This window comes from Mandrillus leucophaeus, unplaced genomic scaffold (assembly GCF_000951045.1).
Source record: "Mandrillus leucophaeus isolate KB7577 unplaced genomic scaffold, Mleu.le_1.0 Scaffold55, whole genome shotgun sequence".
NCBI lineage: Eukaryota > Metazoa > Chordata > Mammalia > Primates > Cercopithecidae > Mandrillus > Mandrillus leucophaeus.
The window spans coordinates 4,262,872-4,289,547 of record NW_012105919.1 but is presented as its reverse complement, the minus strand read 5'-3'; the positions used below and the strand labels follow the sequence as shown (position 1 = coordinate 4,289,547).

At 48.3% G+C, this 26,676-nt stretch overlaps 1 protein-coding gene across 4 annotated transcripts in view; it reads right to left on the bottom strand.

The window, feature by feature from the left end:
* The window catches only part of TPCN1 (two pore segment channel 1), an 82,434-nt gene that overhangs the window by 16,744 nt on the left and 39,014 nt on the right, over positions 1-26,676 (bottom strand). For all 4 annotated transcript variants that reach the window (XM_011997919.1, XM_011997918.1, XM_011997917.1 and 1 more), the window contains 12 exons: positions 18,485-18,609; positions 12,650-12,826; positions 11,045-11,158; positions 10,120-10,250; positions 9,148-9,236; positions 6,296-6,330; positions 5,695-5,753; positions 5,317-5,416; positions 2,274-2,390; positions 1,945-2,069; positions 1,061-1,109; positions 461-524 (listed from right to left, as the gene is read on the bottom strand). In XM_011997919.1, coding sequence (XP_011853309.1) covers positions 461-524; positions 1,061-1,109; positions 1,945-2,069; positions 2,274-2,390; positions 5,317-5,416; positions 5,695-5,753; positions 6,296-6,330; positions 9,148-9,236; positions 10,120-10,250; positions 11,045-11,158; positions 12,650-12,826; positions 18,485-18,609 — 1,185 coding nt within the window. The remainder of the gene's footprint in view (positions 1-460; positions 525-1,060; positions 1,110-1,944; positions 2,070-2,273; positions 2,391-5,316; positions 5,417-5,694; positions 5,754-6,295; positions 6,331-9,147; positions 9,237-10,119; positions 10,251-11,044; positions 11,159-12,649; positions 12,827-18,484; positions 18,610-26,676) is intronic.

The following is a 26,676-nucleotide window of genomic DNA, read 5'->3' as shown; positions in this document are numbered from 1 at the left end:
TATATATATATAATTGGATGAAAAGGTAGATAACAGAATAGAATATATAATGTCACCCTATTGTTTTAAAAATGCATAGAAAAACGGCACGGAGGGAAACACATCAGAGAATTAACAGTGGTTATCTGGGTGGTAAATTTCCATTTACTTCTAATTATCTCACTTTCAAGTTTCTTCAATGAATATCTTTGCTTTTGTATGAAAAAAGAAAAATTCCCCAAATGTCTTGGTTGGGTTAAGTTACCCATTTTGGTTGGGTTAAGTTACCCATTTCTCTCCTAATCTGCTTCCTACCACGCTTACCTCCCTGCTGGGGTAATCACGCTGTCTCTTCACACACACATTCAGACAAACACACACACACACCTGTCTGAACCTCTCCTCAGATGCTCCTCTGTGGTCTCTGAAAACTTCCATCAGCTCCCAGCTGCCAACACCTGCCATATTCAAGCCCACTTACCTTTGAAGATGAGGAGCGCCGTCCTGGGAAGCTCATCAAACCAGTGCTCTCTGTTTTTCTTGGCCTGGTAGACAACAGGACCAAGAGGGAGGGTGTCAGGGTCAGGGACCAGAGCCGTGCCCTGGAGCCAGGATGCTGGCTTCCTTTCCTGTTCACCCTGCTAAACTGGGGAACAATGTTAACCTTCAGGGATCTATATGACAACACAGCCAGCCAGTGTGTACCAAGCATTTACAATGTGCCATGCAGAGGCATTGTTTTAGTATAGTCCTGAAATTCGCTTTGTCAGTAGGGATTATCATTATGCCACTTCCCAGGCAAAACAAGGCTCAGAAAGGTTCAGCAACCTGCCTGATGTCACACAGTGACTAATGGGGTCTAAGTGAGATTGGGTGCTGTTAACCATGACACTATGTCACAAATGTGAGGGCAGATTTGGGGGCTGGGGGCCACCTGTGATCCCTGAAGTGTACCATACCAAGCTGGGGGCTGAGCCGCTGTAGCAGGGAGAGAGCTGGATCTTGGGGTGTCCCTGCTTCTCACTGCCCCACTTGGGGACCTGTCTGTCTACTCCTTCTATGGTCTCAGAGGAGAACTCACCTTCCACTTCAAAGCCGCAACTTCGTAGATATCGTAAAAGTCCTTTAGGCTGCCAAAAGCAAAATAAAAAGGGACAAAATATCAGAACATAGTTCCACTGAGCTTTGCTTCTCTTACTTGCCTGCCTATGGACACCTTTACAGGGTGAGGGTAGGAGGAAGGGAGGGGACACCGTGTGAGTCCCAGCACAGCAGTGCTGGGGGATCCTTTACCTGCGATTGTTTGGATCTCCTCTGACCCTGAGGTACTACGAATACGTAATCCACTTAGTCTCCACCGACTGCACTAACTACGGACAGTGTCAGTGCCCTGGAGAGGCAGCTGCTGGAGTACTAGGATTCTTACGAGGACAGAAACTTCGCCTTTTAGCAGGGGCCTTAATGTAACACCTGGGACTGCAAGCTCAGCTCGAACAGGGCTTGTTCTCAGCTCCATAGCAGGCTGCTGTGGACAGGGCTTGGTCATCAACAGCCTGGAAGACCAATCCTGCCCCTGGAGATCTAGGGTCAGTTCTCTGCAGCCGAGCCAGGTGTGTGCAGGGGATGGGGGAAGTATATCCACCCCTCTCTGTCCACCTGGCTCACATGGGACTATCCCACCCCACTGGGGGTTCGAGGGCCAGCAGCTGGACCAGTCCACTCCATGAGCTCCTTTTTTCTCAAGTCAGTTTGAACTGGATTTGTGTTGGACTTTTGTCACTTGCAAAAGGAATCCTGGTGAATCCAGTCTGTAAGTCTACATGGATAAACATCTCTGTGGAGGAAACTGAAGTCTCCGACAAGCCTATAGGCCTGCCCACCTCCATGGCCTTCACATGCCCTGGTTCACTCTAGACATGAATGCCTTGTCTGGCCACGCTGCCCCTAGCAGGCACCTGCTCTTACCTGAGCAGAGGTGTGTTGTTCTGATTCAGGGCCTTGAAGGTAAGATAGCGCTCCCTGGCACTCATCCGGGGCTTGTAGAAGCGCATGAGGCCTTCAAACTGCCTGTAGGAGATGCCGGCGGGCCTCTGGGGGAGAGGGAGGAGCAGTGTGGAACCCAGACTACTCCCTTTCCCTTGGGGCACCCACTCCAGATCCACTCCAGCTCTGTTCATTCTTCCAAGGGCAGGGCTCCTGGTTTCTAAAGTCGCTGGCCTGGCCATGCTTAGGGGCTGCTCTGGGCAAGGGAGGGAGGACAGGGACCAAGCCCCTCCCTGGCCCATGGCTCCTACCCTCTGGCTGACGAGCAGGCGGTAGGCATGCTGGATGGCGGTTCGCTTGTGCAGTAGCAACGACTTGAACTTGCGTTTTTCAATGTCATTGAAGGTGTCGAACACCACAGCCAGAAGCTGTGGGAGAGAAGCACAGAGCCCTGGTTCAGGGCCGTGAGTGGCTGGGGCAGGGGGTGCAGGGGGGCATGGGTTCATCATCTAGGCAGGGCTCTCATCCAGCCAACCCAGAGAGGCCCTGGGGAGACCCTTTTGCCTGCACCTCATGGGGTAGGAAGTCGGTCTCCCAAGTCTCAACAGAGGAAAGCCCTTTGTTCCTCTTGTAAATTTCCCTCTTCAGATACATGAAGGCATTGTTACTCAATCTTTCCCAGGTTCCCCTCCACTTTCCCACACTCCCTTCCCCAGTTCCAGCTTGTCCCAGGCTGGGCAGGGGCAAGCCAGGGGAGGATAGAGTAGCAAGAGGGGCGCATCTGGGTTCTGAGCCCAGTCTGACTCTGGCCAGTGGCAGGAGGAGGCTGCCTGCCCACTGCCCTCCTGACCTCCGAGCCAGAAGTACCCTTCCTCCCCCTGCCCTCTTTGTACTTCTCCTTCACTGTTTCATCTGTGGCCCAGGAAAAGGGGGAGTGAGAGGCTCTGCAAGCAAGGAAATAACGTTCTAGAGTTGGCTAATACCAAAGTTAGCTTATCAGAGGGGGATGGAAGGTGGGGGAAGAACTTGAAAGAATCCTTTTTAGAAACACTTTCTCTGTCTTTAAAAATGTTTTAAGGGAAACTCTCTGGTCCTTTCCCTCAAACTGGTCCCCCATTTTTTCCCTGTGGATCAAAGGTCAGCACGCTTTTTCTGTAAAGGGTTCAACAGCAACTGTTTTAGGCTCTGGAGGCCAAATGATCTCTGCTGCAATTACTAACCTGTGGTCATATCATGTGATCAGCCACAGACTATACATAAACAAATGGGCATGACTGTGTCCCTGTGTATTTACAAACACAGGCTGTGGGCCAAATTTGGCCAGCAGGCCGTACTTTGTTGACTGTTGCCCTAAATTCTCACAGCTCTAAATATATTGCAAATTAAATCAAACACAAAGAAGTACTCAACATATTTCTTCTTGGTTTTGAGGAATTAAAACAAGAATATATTTTCTCCTTTTTAAGACTTAATTTTGGCCAGGCGCTGTGGCTCACACCTGTAATCCCAGCACTTTGGGAGGTTGAGTTGGGCAGATCACCTGAGGTCAGGAGTTCGAGACCAGCCTGACCAACATGGCAAAACCCTGTCTCTCCTAAAAATACAAAAATTAGTCGGGTGTAGTGGCATGTGCGTATGCCTATAATCCCAGCTACTCAGGAGGCTAAGGCAGGTGAATCACTTGAACCTGGGAGGTGGAGGTTGCAGAGAGCCGAGACTGCGCCACTGTACTCCAGCCTGGGTTACAGAGCGAGACTCCATCTCAGAAAAAAAAAAAAAGGACTTAAAATTTTTTAGATTTCACATGTCTACCTGGAGAAGATGATTTTCATTTCTATACTGGGCCTGACTGTGGTGACTGGTGTGAGAATGCTCTGCGGAAGCATAAAAATAAACACAAGACTCGATCAGAAGCCTCTTCCCGTTAGTCCTGCCATGGATTGTGTGGTCTGAGCACCGGCCTAACAGCCTGGTGTCGGATGTGATCTATGATGGCTGGGACATTCCTGGCGGCTGTCTGTGCCTCCACAAATACTCTCAAAGTTCTTTGAGCAAAGGCGCTTTATGTTCTCCTTCACAAATGTGTTCTATACTGGATTTTCTGATGGTTCCTGATAAATGAGGTAGAAATACACAAGACATTTCTGGCATGTGAGTGCAACTGAACAGACTGGTTAGGAACAGGGCTCTGGAATGGGCCTGGCCTGGCTACTCCAAGCTATGCAGCCGTCAGCAAATCACACTGTCACTCTGACCTTCAGTCTCTTCATCTGCACTTCGAGAACCATACTCACTACCTTCAGGGTTGTGTTTATTTATTAAATTATTTCATCCTTATATGTAAAGCACTTTGCATAGTGCCAAGTGGCTAAGGCTTACTAAATGCCAGCTTTTACAGTTATTATAATATAGTTGGCCTTCCATATCTGTGAGTTCTGCATCCATGGATTCAAACAACTGCAAATCAAAAATATTCCAAAAACAAAAGGATGGTTGCATCTGTACTGTACATGTACAGCCTTCTTTTTCTTGTCATTATCCCCTAAACAATATAGTAAAACAATTTTTTTTTTAATACGGAGTCTCGCTCTGTCACCCAGGCTGGAGTGCAATGGCATGATCTTGGCTCACAGTAACTTCCACCTCCTGGGTTCAAGCAATTCTTCTGCCTCAGCCTCCCGAGTAGATGGGATTACAGGTGCCCACCACCACACCCAGCTAATTTTCGCAAGTAGAGACAGGGTTTCACCATGTTGGCCAGGCTGGTCTCGAACTCCTGACTTCAAAGGATCCACCCACCTTGGCCTCCCAAAATGCTGGGATTAAAGGCGTGAGCCATCCTGCCCGGCCCAGTATAACAACTATTTACATAGCTTTTACATTGTATTAGGTGTTATAGGTAATGCAGGATAATTTAAAATATACGAGAGGATGAATGTGCACAGGTTATCTGCAAATACTCTGCCATTTTAGACAAGGGACCTGAACATCTGTGGATCTTCACACCTACAAGGGGTCCTGCAAACAATCCCTGTGGACACTGAGGGTCAACTGTCTATTTCTGATGTAAGAATGCAAAGGTCCCAGGGTCGCCTGGGTTTAACATCCAGCACTATCAGCAGCAGCAGCACTGCCCTGGTGAGGATGCCACCCCCAGCAACTGGCTGAACTCCTGAAGTCCTGACAGGGCATTCCCTGCAACACTGCACCTGACTATGAGTCTGGGACTTCCTGCCCCAGCGTTCTGCCCTGAGAGGCGGAAAGCAGTCCCCACTTCTCCACTTCCATGGCGCCCAGCGCTGTGTGGGTAGGGGCAGGCTGCTTCAGCATATAGCCTGAGGCACAGTCACTCACCAGGTTCATGATGAAGTACAGCTCGATGGAGAGGTACACGATGAAGAAGACACAGGACCAGGGGTTCCGGGAGTAGGAGGGCATCATCACATCTGGGAAACTGTATTTGCAGAGGGTGACCCGGCGTGCTGTATCTGCCTGTCTCCATCCTCTCAGAGCACATGCCTTGCAGAGGACAGCTCCTTGTTCGCCTTCCCAGCCTCCAACCCCGGTTCCCCTACTCTCACCCCTGGGCTTCATGCTCAGTGGGCCAACCCCATCTCCCAACGGCACCACAGCACCTGCCTGTGCTGGGATGTGGAATATACTTTGCAGAAAAGAGGAGGAGACCCCAGGGCAGCAGCAGAGGACCAAAGGCAAGGCAGAGTCTGCACTTACTTGGCTGTGGTCAGAAGGACAAACAGACTGACGATGCTGTTCTCCAGGGTGCTGAAGTACTGCAACGGAAGAGGGGGCAGAGGAGAGGTCGGGACTAGCCAAGAGCACACGGCCGCCAGGAACAGGCTGTGATGGGCCACCTGGCGCACCCTGCCACGCCCGCTCTTGCATCTCTCAAGGAATCCCTGAGGGAGGCAGAGGAAAGAGCAAATACGCAGTCCAGAGGCCTCCCCTTTCCTGCACCTGATGTTTCTGGCAGAAGCAGACTATTGACTTGGGGGGACTTTTTTCTAGGGAATCACATGTCTGGGCCATTCGTCTGGCTCTCCACCACTACTCCTCTGCCAAAATATTTCAACGGTCCAAACCTGATCCTGGCGGCACCCCTTTGAAGGACAGAAAAGGGGATCCCCAGCTCTCAAGGAAGGAAGTGGTCAAGTCTGAGTGACGGGAACTCCCACGTGCAGTGCACACACAAGCTATGATGAGAAACCAGGCAGGGCCCCCCTTCCCCACATGGCTACAGGGTCACGCTGGTGACCCTGTCTGAGGGAAAAGTCCTCCATAAAAGAAGAGACAGACAAATGTGCCAATTACTTACGGGGTCTGAAGGGTTAGGGGAGAACAAGTAGAAACCTAGAAGCGGGTGGAAACACAGATAAACAAAAGGATTAGAGCAGAGGTCCCAAAACCTGGTGTGAAAAGGACCGGGCAAATACAGGCAAATGAATGCAGCAGGTCAGGAAGAGCAGCAGGGACTGTTGGGGACCACAGCACCCCAAGAATGCATGCTGTGTTGAAAGGGAGCAGGGCTGCAGGCACCAGACGCTTGCCGCTCTACAGCAATGTGCTGGGCACTATCAGCTCTGTTCTTTCAAAAGAGGGGAAGTCTGTATTTTTGTGTAAAATCTAATTTTAAAATGCTGGCTCCAAGTTTTCAGACCAAACAAAACCCATCTGTAGGCTGGATCTGGAATCCAGGCTGCTGTTTTGCAATCTTAGGTTCTGAGATCATGACAGCTGAGTAAAATTCCAGAGGGATCCGCTGCTCCCCTGCAGCCAGGGTCCCAGGGTGGGAATGCCATTCACTTCCTCCCTTCAGGAATGGACCACTCCCCGAGTCCCTGACATCCTGAGTGGGAAAAGGGAGGAACTCTGCCCTTAGGGGAAATCAGCCCTACCCCTGGAGAAGCACAAACAAAATTCTACCAAGAGTGGGATGGCGGGTGGGAGGAAGTGAGAGCCATGACTCAGGACAAGGCAGTCATGAGGGCCAGGAGGGGTGGGGCCTGGCTCTAGCCTCAGAGTCAGGGCTCTGGAGTCCCACTGTCTTCACCATCTGCGGAGTCCTGGTGAAAGGACCTCGGCTTTCCCAGCTGAGTACCAGGGCTTCCAAGGTCTACGCCCTGTGACTCTGTGTGGCTATCACAGTCAGCTCCATGTGAAAAACCAAGCCCTCCTGAATGAGCAGCCTGTGACCCCTGCTGTACCCAGTGAAGCTGAAGCTTGCCGTCTCTCAGGGCCCAGGCAAGTGCCTTCGAGAAACTCTCAAGCGTGAGCACCAGGAAACACACAGGAGTGTTCACTGCGGTGGGATTTGTGATAAGAAAAACGTCCAACAGAAGAGCAGATTAACAAGCTTTGGCATACTTGCTCCGCTCCAGTGAAAATGAATATACGGCATCTACATGTATCAACAGGAATAAATTTCAAAAACACAATATTGAGCGAAAGACCAATGTGTAGAAGTCGACACTCATATAACCACTTAGAGACTTTTTTAAGTATGTAAAGCTTTATCATTTCTTTGTCACTTGGGGAAACGTAAATGTGAAACAAAATATAAAGAAGTGCATGGGAATGATAAGCTAAGGACAGTGGGTACCTTTGGGGAAAGCGGGAATCATGATCACTAAAGGTCACAAACGTGCCTTCCATTTTATTCTAAGGCTTCATTTCCTAAACTGGATGGTAGGTCCATGGGTGTTCATGTTATTATTATTTATTTATTTTGAGACAGGGTCTTGCTCTGTCACCCAGGCTGGAATGCAGTGGCACCGTCACAGCTCACTGCAACCTCTGTCTCCCCATGCTCAGGTGATCCTCCTGCCTCACCTCCTGAGTAGCAGGGACCACAGGAGCATGTCACACACCACCATGCCCAGCTAATTCCTGTTTTTGTTTTTTTTTTTGGTAGAGATGGGGTCTCGCGCTGGTCTCGAACTCCTGGACTCAAGCGATCTGCCTGCCTCAGCCTCCCAAAATGGTGGGACAATCGGCATGAGACACCATGCCTGGCGTATTTTTAAAATCTTTCTGAATTTCTGAAACTACCTGCTCTGGTCTGAATGTTTGTGTTCCCCGCCCCAATCCCTACGTTGAAATCTAATCCCCAAATTGAGGGTGTTAGGAGGTGGGGGCTGTTGGAGGTGAAGAGGTCATGAGTGTGAAGTCCCCCCGAATGGGATTAGTGCCCATATAAAAGAGGTCCCAGAGGCTGGGCGCAGTGGCCCACACCTGTAATCCCAGCACTTTGGGAGGCTGAGGCAGGCAGATCACAAGGTCAGGAGTTGGAGACCAGCCTGGCCAATATGGTGAGATCCCGTCTCTGCTAAGAGTACGAAAATTAGCTGGGTGTGGTGGTGGGTGCCTGTAGTCCCAGTTACTCGGGAGGCTGAGGCAGGACAATCACTTGAACCTGGGAGGCGGAGGTTGCAGTGAGCTGAGATCGCGCCACTGCACTCCAGCCTGGGTGACAGGGTGAGACTCCATCTAAAAAAAAAAAAAAAAAAAAAAAGAGGTCCCAGAGAGCTGCCGCTCACCTTCCACCACGTGAGGACACAGCCAGAAGGCACCACCTGTGGATCAGGGAACAGGCCCTCACCAGACACCCACGGCTGGCCCTTGACCTTGGACTTCCAGATTTCACAGCCTCCAGAACAGGGAGAAACAAACTTCTGTTGTTTATAAGCCACCCAGTCAGGAAGAAATAAACTTTTGTTGTTTATAAGCCATGCAGTCTATGGCATTTTGTTATAGCAGTCCAAAAGGACTAACGCACTGTCAAAATAATTTTTCTTCTCTTTTTTTTTTTTGAGACAAAGTCTCACTTACTCTGTTGTTGCCCAGGCTGGAAAGCAGTGGTACGATCTCAGGTCACTGCAACCTTGGCATCCCGGGTTCAAGCAATTCTCCTGCCTCAGCCTCCCAAGTAGCTGGGATTACAGGCGTGTGCCACCCACGCCCAGTTAATTTTTGTATTTTTAGTAGAGACTGGATTTCACCATGTTGACCAGGCTGGCCTCAAACTCCTGACCTAGGTTATCTGCCCACCTCGGCCTCCCAAAATGCTAGGATTATAAGCGTGAGCCATTGTGCCAGGCCCAAAATAATTTTTCATGCACTGTGAAGGTGCTTTTTGAGTGCGCCTAGGCCTGAGAAGTAGGAACTCACCGAGGATGGCGAAGATGATCATGAAGAACAGCAGCAGCAGGAGGATGTCCATGAAGGGCGGCAGGGACTGGAAGATCTGCCGCAGGTTGCTGGGGAGAGATGGGCCAGCTCAGGGGAGGTGCCAGCTGGGGCGGGCCGTCTGGGACTCCTCCTTGTTGAGATGGGGGCCTAGTGCTTCTGACTCGAAATACTAAACCCTGCCATACCCTGGTGTGACATCATGCTTCATTTTTTCCTAAAGTGGCTTGAGACCCCCACTTAGTGGGTGGCGGGGAAGAACTGGGGCAGGCGTAGCACACAGCCACCTCCACCTGGTGACGGCCCAAGGAGGCAAGTGCCCTGCAAGCAGGGAACAGAGCAGAAGGCCAAGGGCATCACTTTGGGCGCAAAGGTCAGTTTCCATGAGCAGAATGTGGAAGGCATGAAGACATTTCACGGCCACTTAGTCCTGGGACACTGGGCCTGTTTCAAGGACAAGTCCTGTTTCTAGCTTTGCAGATGGGCACAAAGAATGAATTACAAGCCCACTCTCAGCAACAGTAGACCAGCCAAGAAATTTTCCAGATTGCGTCTCCCAAAATAAATCTCAGTTGAGGCTTGGTCCGGTTTGAGTTTGGTCCCACAGCCTCAGTGGAGATGGCAGAAGAGTCTGCTTGTGTCACATGGATGCTGCTGAGCTGCCTGCATTTGGGTAGATAACACACATAGAGCGAGGAAGCAGCTCTGGAAGGCTGCAGAAAAGATGGGAAAAAGCCCTGGACCCAGAGGCCGCAAACCTACATTGCGGCAGGAAGATCGCCTTCTCCTGTGCGTGGGTGGAATGGCAGAGGGAGAGTGAGTGTGTGTGTACTCCCACCAGCATGCAGGGTCGACGTCATCACTAACTGACTCACAAGCTCTTGCCCCACCAGCCCAGAGGTCAGGCCATGCCAGGATAGTGACTGTCTGCCCAGCTTCCAACCCGGGCCTTACCGCCGGACGCCACCGCAATACCGACAGTCCACCAGGAAAATGCAGCGTAGTGCTCGGGTCACCCGCACATGGGACATCTGCCGTACCAACACCACGATGGCCTCGACAAACTGCACCACCAGCACCGAGGTCTGCGGGTGGCAGGCATGGAGCACCGTCAGGCCCTGCAGCCCAGCCGTCATCCTGCATACCTAGAATTGGGGGCTGGGGAGGCAGCGCCCACTCTGACCTCGGGAGGCCTTTTCTTCTCTCCAGCCCTCTCTCGCACTTCCTGCCAACATCAGGCAGCCCCAGAAGAAAAAAACTCCAGCTGCTGGCTCAGGTGTGTGGCACCAGGAGAATGAGCCGAAGGGAAGCATGACTGCTGGTATCCACTGAGGAGGCAAAACTGCCACTCTGCCAGGCCCCCTCGATCAGCCCTCCCTACTCACATCAGGGATCCTGGGGCCTGCAGCTCCTCTTCAGCTCCGCTTACTTGGCTACACTCTCCTAGAGTGGCACACATGCTCTACACACTACAAAGTGCCACCTTGACGTGCTTCTACTCACGCCACTCTCTGCGGCACAGAGAGAAAACGCATAACACTAGGGACAGGTGAGCCCGGGCGCAGTGGGCAGAGCTGGGTGTGAACCCCATGTCTCCAGATGAATGTAAAACAGGGAGAGCAGCACACCTCTCTCCAAGGTGACTGCGCCAGTGCCTGGCAGGTACTAAACACCCCATCACATTAGCTACTGCTGGCATCACCACAACATCTAGGGCACTGGCAAGGCTGAGGGCGTGGTCAGGACAAGGACCCTAGGGTGACACCTCTAAGCATGGACTGGGTCCATGGTGGATTCTGAATTGTACCAAAGAGATAGGTTTGAAGGTGACATGGGAGAAAAGGCTGCAAGGGGAGGGACAGATGGGCGGACACATCACCTTGACCATGGTCCGCTTGTGCCGGATGAAGGTGTGGAGGCCCAGCCAGCGTAACTTCATGCAGAGTTCAAACACTACCACCATCAGGGCGAATAGCTCCAGGGTGGCGTGGACCTGAGACCAGAGGGTGTGGGGATGTGTCACAGCCAGCCCAGCCCATGGCCACTCCTCATTGCCCAATCCTCCCAGGACCTGGAAGTGCCCCAGGGCATCCTCCCAACACACACCAGAGTTACAAAAACCTGGCCCTGCATGCCTAAAGATAAAGCCTTGGTCACGGAGCCTTCCCCAAACAACTAAACATAAACTTGATATCCAGGAAACTGACATGCTGGTCCAAAAGATGAAAAATCAGGAAGGAGCCTGAAGTTTGTAAGTTGTAAGAAAAACAAATTAGCTGGGCGAGGAGGCGCACACCTGTAACCCCAGCTACTCAGGAGGCTGAGGCAGGAGAATCGCTTGAGCCCAGGAGGCAGATGTTGCAGTGAGCCGAGATGGTGCCACTGCACACCAGCCTGAGCAACAGAGGGAGACTCAGTCTCAAAAAGAAAAAAAAAAAGTACGAAAAACAAGGTAAGATAAAATTTAATATCTAGCCTTGTTCTAAGAGGGATTTCATGTAATTTACAAAAGATCTATGAAAGACACTAAGAAAGCATCAATTAGGAACTTAAGAAATAAAATCTGATTGTCAAAAAAACAAGGACTGTCAAGCAGAGAGCAGCCCCTAAAACTCTCATCCTCATTCTGGACAAAAGGACAAGACATGGAAAACCCTCAGCTGTAAAACCTTCCCAGCAGGGAAGTCAAGCGCTTCCGGGAAACAGACATGGGAGAGCTCCTCCTCCCGGGGGTGGGGAGGTTCGGGGCCTGTGGACATTCCAGAGGGCAGGAACTGACAGAGTGAAGGGACGGGAAGATGGACTCCAGCACAGGGGACAGAGTGGTGGAGGTGTGCAGAGGAAGAAACACAGACTGGCTGGAGCTGTGACTTTCAGGCACGAAGAAGGAGAAACAGGAAGGGAAACTGAGTCATGGAGGGCCTCAGAGGCCAGGCTGGATGAGTGCTTCCTAACTCAACAGGCACAGGCTTCCTTCCCTGCTTCCATGCCTCCCGCACACTCCCTGAGAAGGGAACAAGCACAGCTCCACACCTGCTCTGGCCCCCACTGAATGATGGCTGGGCCTAGGTGTGGGGACATCTGAGGGGCTGGAGCTGCCCAGGAAACATCTCCGCCTCCCATGGTGACCACACCCAAATGCCTTCTCCTTTGAGGTTGGAGACAGAGTAGTGGGACTATCCACTGGGTGCCCTCCCCACCCAGAGACAAGGTGTGGGCACTGGTTCTGAGCAGGGCCTGGGACACTTCCCCTCCCTGGAATGCACTGGTGGGCAGAATCCCAGAGAGACTGGCTGAAGGCCATTCACTCCAGCAGGGACACCCAGGCATTTCGGCTCCCAAGGCCTCTATGACCGCCTGGTATCTCTCTGTTTTAAGTCTGTTTGCAGTGTTTGTCCTCCCAGTATGTTCCTTTTTGGGGTTCTGTCGTTTGCCCTGAAAGCCGTGGCTCCCAGCCCCCCATGTGAGGAGCATGTGTGCTCACGTAGATGCCGAGCCGGAGCGCGGGGACGGCGGGGGCCTCGCACAGGGAGAGCAGCAGCAGCAGCAGGGCCGTGGCCAGCTCCATCAGGTAGAAGAGGTGATTGTGTGCAAAGAGGTAGGCCGCCAGCGCCTTGGCATCCTTGGGGTGGGTGAAGAACTTGTCATTGTTCTCGCCTTCCTGAAAAGATGAGAGCAGTGTGGGCATGTGAGCCTGGAGACCTGTCCAGGGCCAAGGAGGAACCATGGGCAGGGGAGGAAAGGAAGGACCCAAGCAGGCAAGGAGAGATTCAAGCCAGAGACAGAAGACGCTGGAAAATCAAAATGATCTTCGCAAAACTCATGGTGGTCAAGTCTCACTCCTGCCTGCTGATGGGCTCAAGAGACTTGCTGCTTCTTAAAAACCACTTGGAGGAACCAAAGGGTCCTGAGACAGCCAGGTGTAGTGACATCCCAGTTACTCCAGAGACCAAGGCGGGAAGATCCCTTGAGCCAGGAGTTCAAGTCTAGCCTGGGCAACACAGCAAGACCCCATCTCTTAAAAAAGAGGGGAGGGGCTGGGTGCCATGGCTCATGCCTGTAATCACAGCACTTTGGGAGGCTGAGGCAGGAGGATTGCTTGAGCCCATGAGTTTGAGACCAGCCTGGGCAACAAGGTGAGACCCCTGGTGCCAGCTACTTAGGAGGCTGAGATGGGAGAATCACTTGAGCCCGGGAGGTCAAACCTGCAGTGAGCCAAGATCATGCCACTGTACTCCAACCTGGACCACAGAGCAAGATCTGGTCTCAAAAAAAAAAAAAAAGAAAAAGAAAAAAAAGAAGAAAGGTCCTAGGAGGAAGTAAAGTCCCCTCAGAGGCCAAGTTCTCCCTCTAGGAGTGCCCAGCAGAGTGTAAAGAGCTCAGAGGCCAGCCTCGGTGGCTCACGCCTGTAATCCCAGCACTTTGGGAGGACGAGGCGGGCGGATCATGAGGTCAGGAGATCGAGATCATCCTGGCTAACATGGTGAAACCCCGTCTCTACTAAAAATACAAACAAATTAGCCGGGCGTAGTGGTGGGTGCCCGTAGTCCCAGCTACTGAGGAGGCTGAGGCAGGAGAATGGCATGAACCCGGGAGGCGGAGCTTGCAGTGAGCCGAGATCGTGCCACTGCACTCCAGCCTGGGCGACAGAGCGAGACTCTGTCTAAAAAAAAAAAAAAAAAAAAAAAAAAAATAGAGCTCAGTGTAAAGAGCCTGAGAGGAACCACATGAGCTGAGCCGTGGCTTTCTAATCCTTCCCTGAGGAATGTTGGGAAGGTTCCTTCGCCCTTGAGGCTCAGCTTCTTTAACAGTAAAGGCACTAACATTAGTGCTTCCTCCTGGAGCTGTTGTGAAGAAGAAAGGTGAGGACATTTGAAAGGCACTTAGAGTGGTGTCTGCCACACAGTCAGCTCACTACAGGTATTTGCTATTATCGTAAGTTATATGAACACTACCAGAAAAAAGGAAGCCAATAACCCTGCCTAGTCAGACCCTTTAATGCCCTTCAAGAGCTACCCAGAACAGGCACAGTGGCTCATGCCTGTAATCCCAGCACTTTGGGAGGCTGAGGCGCATGGATCACCTGAGGTCAGGAGTTCGAGACCAGCTTGGCCAACATGGTGAAACCTCATCTCTACTAAAAATACAAAAATTAGCCGGGTATGGTGGCATGTGCCTGTGGTCCCAGCTACTTGGGAGGCTGAGACAGGGGAATCACTTGAACACTATTATACTCTATACTCCAGCCTGGGCCCCTGTCTCCAAAAAAAAAAGGAGCTGCACAGTGGCGTATTGCTACTATACATTTACTTAATTCAGGATTCCCCATACCCTACCTTGTTTCAATTGACAAATAATAATTGTATATGGGGTACAATGTGATATTTTGATATATTTATATGTTATGTAATATTTTTTTTCTTTTTTTTTGAGACAGAGTCTCCCTGTGTCACCCAGGCTGGAATGCAGTGGTACAATCTCAGCTCACTGCAACCTCCGCCTCCTGGGTTCAAGCAATTCTCTTGCCTCAGCCTCCTGGGTAGCTGGAATGACAAGTGCACACCACCACACCTGGCTAATTTTTGTATTTTTAGTAGAGATGGTGTTTCACCATGTGGCCCAGGCTGGTCTTGAACTCCTGAGCTCAAGTGATCCACCCACCTCAGCCTCCCAAAGTGCTAGGATTACAAGTGTGAGCCACCATGCTCGGCCCATTCTCACAAACTTATTCTGGGAAAGGCCCTGCTTGCAGTTTGCAGAGTGACTGTGAGTGAGTCACTTCCCTGAAGCTAGATAAACTGCTCTCCTCATTAGCAAAAAATTGAGGCAAACCGCAGACCCAGCAGCAAACCTGGCAGGGGTAGGCATGTCAACGGGAGCAAACACCTTGGCAGTCAACAGAGGGTAAGTTGAACATGGTTCTGTGCTCTGTGCAGGGCTGTGGTTTTCACTACCACCTCCATGGCCACGGCAGTGGGCAGGGGGCCACATACAGTGGCCTGGGAAGCTTCTGGTTTCAATAACTAAAAAAAAAAAAAAAAATGTATTTCTTGGGCAATTTCTTCCAACAAATAGCCAGGAATGAAGGTCTCGCTAGAAGAACCACTGACATGGGGGCTCAGATTTTAACTCTAGGACTTGGAATCGTCCCAGAAGAGATGGGGGGAATGAGGTCTCCGCCAACAGATGGAAATATCACCCATGGCACTGGATTCTGAAGAAAACCCAAGAGAACATCGACCCTGTTTCCTGGCTGCTGATCATAAACTAGATTTGGAAAAATAAGGAAGGCCAGTTGTAGCGACTTCTAGGCCTTTGCTGTCTGCTCCCTGGGGTCCAAGTCCACATAGAAATGAGTACTGTTTCAAAGGCACCAGGACTGCTGAGCACGTGGCTCCAGAGGATGAGTGAATTAACAGGTAACAGGTAAAATGTGGGAAGAGGGGAAACTGCAGGCACCAGACACCCTCAAAGCAGCAAGGGCCAATTATCCACGCACACCAGCAACCTGGCTCACTGCAGGACCTATAGCCTGGCGGCAAGTGTGAAAAGGCAGGCCATCTTGAGCCGGGCACAGAGGCTCACACCTGTAATCCCAGCACTTTGGGAGGCTTAAGCGGGTAGATCACTTGAGGTCAGGAGTTTGAGACCAGCCTGGCCAACATGGTGAAACCCCGTCTCTACTAAAAATACAAAAATTAGCCGGGCGTGGTGGCAGGTGCCTGTAATCCCAGTTACCTGGGTGGCTGAGGCAGGAGAATCGCTTGAACCTGGAAGGAGGTTGCAGTGAGCCGAGATCGCGCCACTGTACTCCAGCGTGGGCAATAGAGTGAGAGTCTGTCTCAACAAAAACAGGCCATCTCATCCTCCAGGAACAGCTGTGAATGACTGTGACTGTTCAAAGAAATCCAAGTTTTTCTTACATTTTTTAAAAAAATGCATTTTTGGTAAAATAATTTAAACAATTTAAATTTGTAAGGTAGTAAAAATTCCATCAGCCAGAGATAATCATCTTTAATATTTAAACAACTTTCCAGATATGTATAGATATCTGTACACATACATACCCGCATGCATATGTTGCTGTATGACATCAATTTAAAATGATCATACAACACCAGCTGTTCCATAACTGCTTTTTTCCACAAATACATGGCCCATTTTCAAGGAGATGCACATGGTCAGTTCATAAGTGATGCAACAGCACACATAATAAAAAATATCATCTGGAGGCTAAACAGTTTAAATGTGGAGCTCTGCAACTCCCTAGCTGGGTGGCCTTGGGCATCATTTGGCCCCTCTGAGTCTCAGTCACCACATCTGTAAAGTGGGAGATGATCACTGCAGCCTCAGAGGCTTGTTACAAAGATTAGCAGGTGCCCTTTAAAGTCTCATATTTTCATTACCAATGTCCTCACCTGCTTAGGAAAAGGAGGAACGATCAGGATCCCTAGAGCTTCAACCATTCTAAGTCTGTGTTCTGACCAATCCCACGCTCTTATCTAGCCTCAGAGAAGGCGATGTGCAAAAGACATCCTCGCTAAATCATTAACAAGCATGCCTGAGCTTGGGACAATTTTCCTAAAACATTCTGTTGCCTTAACTTGAAACAAAACACAATCGTTTAGGTGTATATGATGCTGCATGAACGTATGAGAAACAAACGATTGAACAACCATCAAACAAATGTCTAAATTTCATTACATCTTTTTTCTTTTTTTTAGACAGGGTCTCATTTTGTCACCCAGGCTGAAGTGCAGTGACACAAACATGGCTCACTGAAGCCTCAACTTCCCAGAGTCAGGCGACACCTTCACCTCAGTCTTGCAAGCAGCTGGGACTAGAGGGTACACATGCCACGCCTGGCTAATTTTTGTATTTTTTCCAGAGATGGATTTGCCATGCTGCCCAGGCTTGAATTTCACTAAATCTTTTTTAAATGACAAAACAAATACTTGCAGTGGAGAGCTGATTCAGATAAGAAAGATTAGGGAAAATTATGATGTGAATGCACTTAAGAAAAAGTCTATTTCCTCATCCAAACTCTTAATGCAAACCAGAAACTGAAATCTTATAGTGACAAGATTGGCAAGATTAAGGTTAAAATGTCACCGCCAGTGGGGCCGTCAGTAAAGAGGCAATACTTCCTGTGGAGAGGATTCCATGATAAACATCAAGGACCTAAAAACTGTTGATTCCTTCTACCCGGTCATTCCATTTCTTAGACTTTCCATTTCTTTTACTTTCCTAGTAAAATAATCCTAGATGTAAGGGGGTGGGGGTGCTATGTATAGATTGTCCTTGGATTATAATTTACAATAAGGGAAAATATTCAAGATTATCAGGTTAAGTAAATTAGGATAATTTACCTGATATAATTTAAAGCTATTTAAATAGCCAGGTGTGGTGGCTCATGCCTGTAACGCCAACAATTTGGGAGGCTGAGGTGGGCAGATCACCTGAGATCAAGAGTTCAAGACCAGCCTGGCCAACATGGTGAAACCCCATCTCTACTAAAAATACAAAAATTAGCCGGGCACAGTGGCACGTGCCTGTGATCCCAGCTACTCCAGAGGCTGAGGCAGGAGACTCGCTTGAACTCGGGAGGCAGAGGTTGCAATAAGCCAAGATCAAGCCACTACAATCCAACTCCAGCCTGGGTGATGGAATGAGACTGTCTTCAAAAAAAGAAAAAAAGAAAAAAAAAAGCAGAATATAAAATTGCACATACCATATGACTTTTTTGGAAAACAGATATATTATTCTTATAGCACATTTTTTTTTAAAACCTGGAAGGAAATAATGTTGACAGTGACTGCCTTAGGTGAATGTTTCTTCATTCTTTTTTGTATCTAAATTTATTGTAATAAGCATGTATTACTTTCACCTTTCACACAAAAATAAAAAATAAAAAAAAGAATCCTAAAATGGCAAACAGGAAAGCAGCAACAAGTTAAACAGGAATAAAGCTACAGCATTCAGTATGTAAAGAAAAATTCCCTCCCGAGAATGTGGCCTCTCAGTGTGCCCTGAGAAGAGGAAGGGTGGCAGGGAAGGCCGAGTGGACAGACTCCAGAAATTGTGGGGGTTAGCACAGCCCCAAACAGGGGCCTGAAGACAAGCCGGTGCACGGCAGTTTTCCCCTATGAGCACAGTCAGGTCAGCCAGCCCATCTTACGAATCTGAAGCTCACACACGAGCAGCAGCAGCAGCATGAACCGCCACTGGAACTGAATTTCTGGGCACCTAACAGAGTCCTGGCTGCCCCACCCCACCAATAGGTGCAGAGAACCGCCAGGGCCTGACTGGAGATACTCACCTGGAGGTAGATTGCTGCCTCTTGGTAATTCATCTCCCAGTTGTGTGCGGGGCTGGAGGGGGAACTCCCGCCCTCAGAGCTGAGACTGGGGGCCTGGGAGTCGTGGATGGCATAGCTGCCGCCATCTGCATTGGAAGAGGAGAGAGATTCACTTGGCACCCAGGTTTAAGAGCATAAAGACACCGTTCAGCAGAAGAAAAGCCTGGCAGTCCCTTCATATGCTCACATGGACATCCCGTCATCTTCAAATCAACCTCCATGCTGTGTACTGATAATGGCAAGAATTAGCACAGCTCGTTACAAATGTTTTCCTTTCTCTTGATAAGTGAAAAAAGCAAGTACAAAATAGTACAAATAGTATGCTCTCTAATGTGTACAAAAGGGAGGAAACAAGAAAACATAAATACATCAACTTATCTTTACCAAAAGAAACACAGGAAGGAAAAATGAGAAGTCAATGAAATCAGTCGTCCTACAAGGGCTATAAGGAACAGTGTAGATGGACCCTTTTTGAATCCTTTGACTTTTGGAAGCATATTAACATCCTACTTAGTTAAAAATTAAAAACAACTGGATTTGTTCCCTGGTGCAGGGCCATCTGTTGCTCTTCCCTGCTGACAGCCACGCCCTCCTCCCCCAGCAACACTGGGCCATCTGTCTGGGTAGAACATCCCCTCCTTGCTCTCTGTCCACATTGTTTGGCTCTGGCCGACTCCACCCCTTGCTCCCAGGCAGGTGACCTGGGCCTGGCAATGAGCCCCTCGTCTCCCCTGGGCCCAGGGATTGGTTCAGGCATGGCTGCTGACCTAAGTCCGGCCAGTGACAGCTGAACTTGAAACTGTTCCTGGGCCAATTAGGAAGGAGGGGCTCTTTCCCTGTTGTTGCTCGCGGCTGCCTCTGCCACCGCATGGGGAAAACTTGCCTGAGAAGGAAGTCAGCAGAGAACAAAACAATAACCAAGAGATAACACTAACACCAGCTGCACCTCTGGAATTCAGCTGTGCCTGAAATCTACCCCTTAATTTCCAAAATCCAAGCTGATAAAGAGATCCCATTTGAGTCTGAGTTGGGTTTGTCACAATAATCCTGAGACTCTACTGATACACACAGTAAATAACAGCATGAAGAAATGATGCATTAATTGGGAAGCAGTGAATCTGAGAGAAATCTGTAAATCCGCATTATAAATGATCCACCTGAAGGAAGATAAAGCATCTAATGTTTTGGGCTGAGCACGGTGGCTCACACCTGTAATCCCAGCACTCTGGGAGGCCAAGGTGGACGGATCACCTGAGGTCAGGTGTTCAAGACCAGCCTGGCCAACATCGTGAAACCCCATCTCTACAAAAATTAGCCGGGCATGATGGCAGATGGCCTGTAATCCCAGCTACTCAGGAGGCTGAGGCATGAGAATCGCTTGAACCTGGGAGGCGGAGGTTGCAGTGAGCCAAAATTGCGCCACCACTCTAGCCTGGGGGACAGAGCAAGACTCCGTCTCAAAAAAAAAAAAAAACTAAACTAATGTTTTGATACTGGGATTTGCACAGTTGGCAGGAAGCAAATGTGTAAGGCTTGCAACCATGCAAGGGACAGGAAACTGACAGGGCTCAAAGGCCTGCTGGGTTGCAAAAGGTCCTTCTGATCTTGAATTGCCAGTCATGAGCAACCAGGACCAGGCACATCCATTTTCCTAACAATAATGCTGCACATCTTTCCACATGTTTATTTACCATTTGTGTATCTTCTTTGAAGTGTCCAGATCTTTCACCTTTTTCTTTGTTTATTATATTATTATTATTATTAAATTGAGAGCTCTTTTATACACTCTGGATACAAGTCTATCAGATACATGATGATTTGCAAATCTTTTCCCCTTTGTGGTTTCTCTTCTCATTTTTTTCTAACAGCGCCTTTCAAAGGTCACTGAAACAGAAGTTTTACAAATTTTGATGAAGGCCAACTTATCCATTTATTCTTTTATGGATTAATACTTTTGATATCATGTCTAAGAAATCTTTGCCTAACTCCTGGTCATAAAGATTTCACATCAGGCCAAGGCGGGGAGGATCACTTGAGCCCAAGAGTTCAAGACTAGCCTGGGCAACACAGTGAGATCCTGTCTCTACAAAAAAATTAAAATAAAAAAGATTCCACATCAAGGCACAGTGGTGTAAGCCTGTAGTCCCAGCTGCTAAGAAGGCTGAGGTGGGAGGATCACCTTAGCCCAGTAGTTCAAGCCAGCCTGGACAACACAGAAAGACACTGTCTTTAAAAAAGAAAAATAAAAACAAAGATTTCACATCAATATCTCAAATGCCTTGATTACTGTGGCTTTACAGGTCTTAAAATCAGGTAAATGTTGGCAGGGCACAGTGGTTCACGCCTGTAATCCCAGCACTTTGGGAGACCAAGGCGGGCGGATCACGAGGTCAGGAGATCAAGCTAACATGGTGAAACCCTGTCTCTGCTAAAAATGCAAAAAAATTAGCCAGGTGTGGTGGTGGGCGCCTGTAGTCCCAGCTACTAGGGAGGCTGAGGCAGGAGAATGGCGTGAACCCAGGAGGTGGAGCTTGCAGTGAATGGAGATCACACCACTGCAATCCCACCTGGGGGACAGAGCGAGACTCTGTCTCGAAAAAGAAAAAAACAAAAAACCAGGTAGTGTTAATCCTCCAATTTTGTTCATCTTTTTTTCAAAGTTGTTTTGGCTAGCCCAGTTATTTTGAACTTCCATATAAACTTTAGAATTAGTCGATTTCTTTGTCCCTAATCTAGGAGTCCAATCAATCAATCAATCAATAAAAACCCAGCCTGGGGAATATAGTGAGACCCTACCTCTACAAAAAAAATTTTTTTTAAAGTAAAAAAATTAGGCATGGTGGCATGTGCCTATAATCCCAGCACTTTGGGAGGCTGAGGTGGATGGATCGCTTGAAGTCAAGAGTTAAGACCAGTCTGGGTAACATACTAAGACCTCATCTCTACAAAAAGTATAAAAATCAGCTGGGCATGGTAGCTTGCACCTATAGTCCCAGCTACTCAGGAGGCTGAGGTGGGAGGATTACTTGAGCCTGAGAGGTCAAGGCTAGAGTGAGCTATGATCATGCTACTGCATTCCAGCCTGGGTGACAGAGCAAGATCCTGTCTCAATAATAACAGGCCAGGTGCAGTGGCTCACGCCTGTAATCCTAGCAATTTGGGAGGCCAAGGCAGGTGGATCACCTGAGCTGAGGAGTTCGAGACCACCCTGGGCAACAAAGTGAAACCCCACTGGTCTCTACTAAAATACAAAAATTAGCCGGGCATGGTGTCACGCACCTGTAGTCCCAGCTACTCAGGAGGCTGAGGCATGAGACTCACATGAGCCCAGGAGGTGGAGGCTGCAGTGAGCCAAGATTACGCCACTGCACCCCAGCTTGGGCTGCAGAATGAGACTCTGTCTCAAAATAAATAAATAAATAAACAAACAAACAAATAAATAGTCAATTTCTACTTAAAAAAAAAAGCCTGCTGGGATTTGATTGAAATTATGCCAAATCTATCAATGAGACATCTTAAAAACTCATGAATATGGTGTATATCTCAGTTTATTTTGATCTTCTTTAATTTCTCTTAGTAATGTTTTGTAGCTTTCAGTATATGGACCTGACACATCTTTTATTAGATTTATCACAAAGCCTTTCATATTTCCGATGCTGCTGTAAATGAAGTTGCCTTTTAATCTCAATTTCCAATTGTTTGTTGTTAGTATACAGAAATACGACTAATTTTTATATATTGGCCTTCTCTCCTGCAACCTGGATAAGCTCACTTAAAAGGTCTAGTAGCCTCTTTTGTAAATGTCATGAGCTTTTCTATGCAGAAGATCATGTTGTCTGAGAATAAGGACAGTTTTATTTCTTCCTTTCTAATCCAGATGCCTTTTGTTTTTCTTGCCTTATGGCACTGTTTAGAACCTCCCTTACAATACTGAATAAAAATGATAAGAAGGGATATCTTTGTCTCATTCCCCATCTTAGGGGAAAAGCATTCAGTTTTTCACCACTCAGTATGATGTAAGCTAGAAGTTTCTCGTAGATACTCTTTATCAGGCTGAGGAAATTCCTTTCTATGCCTAGTTTGTTGTGAGATCTTACCATGAATAGGTGCTGGATTTTGTCAAACACTTTGTCTACTTTGAGATGATTTCAGCTTGAGTATCCCTAATCTGAAAATCTGAAATCCAAATGCTCCAAAATTCCATACTCTTTGAGTACCAACATGACACTCAAAGAAAATGCTCACTGGAGCATTCTGGATTTCATATTTTCAGGTTAGAAATAACCAATAAGTATAATGCAAATATTCCAAAATCTGAAAAAAATTAAAAATCAGAAATACTTCTGGCCCCAAGCATTTTGGAAAAGGGACAGTCAGTCTGTATATGGTTTTTCTTTCTCCTTTGGTTAATATAGTGAATTACAATGATTGGTTTTTGAACGTTAAACCAACCCTGCATTCCTGAGCTAAGTCCCTCTAGTCATGATGTATTATCCTTTTTATATATTATTGCATTTGCTAAAATTGTTTAAATTTTTTGCATCTATATCCACGTAGAATGTTAGTCTGATGTTTCTTTCCTTGTGATGTCTTTGCTGGTTTGGGTATCAAGGTAATGCTGGTCTCATAAAATGCGCTAGAAAATATTTCCTCCTTTTCAATTTTCTGGAAGACTTTGGGTCAGATTTGTATAATTTATTCCCTAATGTACAGCGTTCACCAGGAAAGCTATCTGGGCCTGAAGTTTTCTTTCTAGGAAAGTTTTTATTACATATTAACCTTCTTCAGTACATATAGAGCCACTCAGGTTTTCTATTCTTACTGAGAAAGCTTTGGTAGTTTGTATCTTTTAATAAATTTGTCAAGAGGTTAAGCAATCTGTCCAAGATCACACAGCTGTAAGGGCTGAACCAGGCTTTGGCCCCTAGCAGCTTGCCTCCAGAGCAGATGCACTTAACCACTATGCAGTACTACCACCCCCTTTAAGGAAGAGGAGTCGGGGATGAGGAATGCAGATGATGATTTTAATCTACTGGTAGCAAACATTTATTGAGGTTTACTATATGCCAGAACCTATCCTATGGCAGATTTTATTTTCCAAAAATGGCCACTGCATTATCTTTCACCTTCCATGCTCTTCTGGAACCTTGCCACTTTTCCACACACAGAAGCTGTCTCTCTTCCTCTTGAAATCAGGTGAGCCTTCATGACTGCTGTGACTAACAGAGAACAGGGAACCTCATGACTTCTGAGGTTATAAAAATACTTTCACCTTATTCTCTTGGGGCACTTACTTGTGGAACCGAGCGACCATTTTGTAAGGAAGCCCAAGCAGCTGGTGGAGAGAGAAGACTCAAGGTCCCAGTTCACAGCCCAGCTGAGCACCCAGCCAAGGGGTAGCACCAACTTCTCTGCCACATCAAGGAGCCATCTCAAAAATAGATCCTCCAGCCCCAGTTAAGCTGTCCAAACAGATGCTACATACAACAGCAAAAAGACAACTCCACCAAGCCCTGCGCAAACTGCAAAGTCAAGCAAAATAAATGTTGCCATCTTAAGGCACTCTGTTGGGGCAGTGATTTGTTACAAGGGCAACAGATAACTGATACCTATCTACATACATTGTATCTATTAACCCACTTAGTTCTTACAACAACCCTGGGAAGAAGGTAATATTGTTATCAATAGATAACTGATACCTATCTAAATACATTGTATCTATCTATTAACCCACTTAGTTCTTACAACAACCTTGCTAAGTAGGTAATATTATTCCCACCTCAGACTTGAGGAAACTAAGGTGCACAGAGGCTAAGTAACCTCCCCAGGTCATGCTGCTAGTGAGAAGAAGGGCTGGGATCCCAAACTAGGCTGCCTAGCTCCCAATCGGTAGACTACTCGCCTCTCAAGAATCAGAAACTTGAAAAGGATAACAGGGTAGTTAGTGCCAAAAGGACCAAAAATACACTAGCATTTCCATCACTAGAGTGGAGTTCCAAGTAGGAGGTGGGACATCTGGGTGCGGTTTGAACTTGGTAATTCTGACCCTTGTCTTCCCAATAGCAACAGAGCAGCATTCCCTACTCTGATCCCAATGCTCATTTCTGAAAGAACTAAGCCCTAGGCAGAGACAGGAGAAGGTCAAACCACCTTCCTCAATCTGCTCCCGTGGATCAGGGAAGCACCAGCCAAAACGTGACTCCTGAGCAGAAAAAGCCACAGGCGAGCAGCTGGATGGAGCTGCGTCCTCGTGCGCCCATGCCCTGTCCTCCATGACCTCCATATGCCCCAGCAGGGGCTGGCACCAGCAACACAGCAGAGTCCTAGGTAATATAAATAACAATGATGGAGTGGGGCAGGTAGCTGCTAGCTGGCACAGATGGCAGCAGCCATTAGTGCCACCCTCCTACCCGACACTAGACAGGAGCGTCTATGTAAGCCACTGCCATGAAGAACCCCTTTGGAGCCTTCCCATCCTTCTTCTCACACAGGGGTCTCCTTGAATTGACAGGAACTTCCTCTTTGTGCTCAGGAGCTCTCTCAACCCATTCCTGGTGGGGAGAGGACATCTGGTCCTTCTCAACAGCTCCCCCATCCCTCACCACTTATACCACAGCACCCCTGGGACCAGGTGGCCCAATGCATCCCATGGTGCAGGCCATTCCTTGCTAACAAGCCTCACTGACACTCCCAGCAACAGGTTTCTCCAGGGAGCAGGTAACCTTTGCTATCTTTAGGTGTCCTGGTTTGGGTGAGAGATAGTCCCTCTTCCCCGATACATAACCCTTCAAAGCCACAAAGGACAGTTCCATTCAGCTGAAATCCACAAGGACCACCGAGACTGGAAGGACTAGGCTTATGGCTGCCCTGGGAGGACAGTCCTCAGAGCCAGAAATCTTAATCCCATCTTCTTTTTCACTTCTCATGGCCTGTAACTCACCAGGTCTAGAAAGGTCTCCTCCCTCCTCCCTCTCATCTCTACTCAAGAGGTCTTTGGGGCCTCTTGTCTTTCACCTAAAAGCCTGCAGCAACCTGGACTCGCTCTCATTGTCCAGGCCTTTCCTGACCACCTGACTTGGGCCCCTTGAGGCAGGATAAATCAATCTGGTAAGGCCGAAGTCTGATGGTGTCACTCTGCTACTTAAAATCCTTCCATGGCTTGCCCGCAGAAAAAGACTGACTCCTTGGAACAACAGGAGAGGATCTTTAGAGCTGGCTCCTGCTACAGCCCTCTCCCTTTTCCCTATTCCTGTACCAAACTCCTAACAGCAGAGGGGCTGGGGCCTGAGCCTCAGGGCTGGCCGCAGACAGCAACAGGTGACCATGGAGAGCCAAGGATGCAGGGAGCTGGCTGGAGTCCCCCCATGGGACAGTGAGCACCACAGAGACAAAACGTGAGCCCATGGCCACAGACCATACGTGGCTGGTGGGTGAGGGCAGACACGTGGCAGTGCTGCCAATGGTGGAACGAGGACTCAGGAATGAACTTCACAGGGTGTTTCTGCTAGATCTGAAAGGGCTTTCTAATAACTAGAAATGATGGACCATCAGAGAGGGCTTTAACTTTGTCAGGTTTGATGGATTAAAACACAGAAGTCAGTGCCATGCTTCGTTAGAACTGGGTACCTAAGTATTTGTTATTTTAATCTAAATATAATCTGTGAGTTGGAAATAAGTCTCTTTCCTTTTTTTTAATTTTTAGTTTGAGAGACAGGGTCTCACTACGTTGCCTAAGCTGGACTCAAATTCCTGGACTTGGGCGATCCTCTCTCCTTGGCTTCCATTTGGAAATAATTCTTTTTACTGAGCCCAGGCTGGAGTGCAGGGGCACTATCATGGCTCACTGCAGCCTCAACGTCTCAGGCTCAAGCCATCCTCCCACCTCAGCCTCCAGAGTAGCTGGGACTATAGGCATGTGCCACCATGCCTGGCTAATTTTTTCTTTCTTTCTTTTTTTTTTTTTTAGAGATGGGGTCTTGCCATGTTGCTCAGGGTGGTCTCAAACTCCTAGGCTCAAGTAATCCACCTGCCTCGCCCTCCCTCCCAGAGTTCTAGGATTATAGGTGTGAGTCACTGCACCTGGCTGGAAATAATACTTTTATTTTTATTTTTAAACTTTTATGTATTTTTTCTTTTCTTTTTTTTTTTTTTTT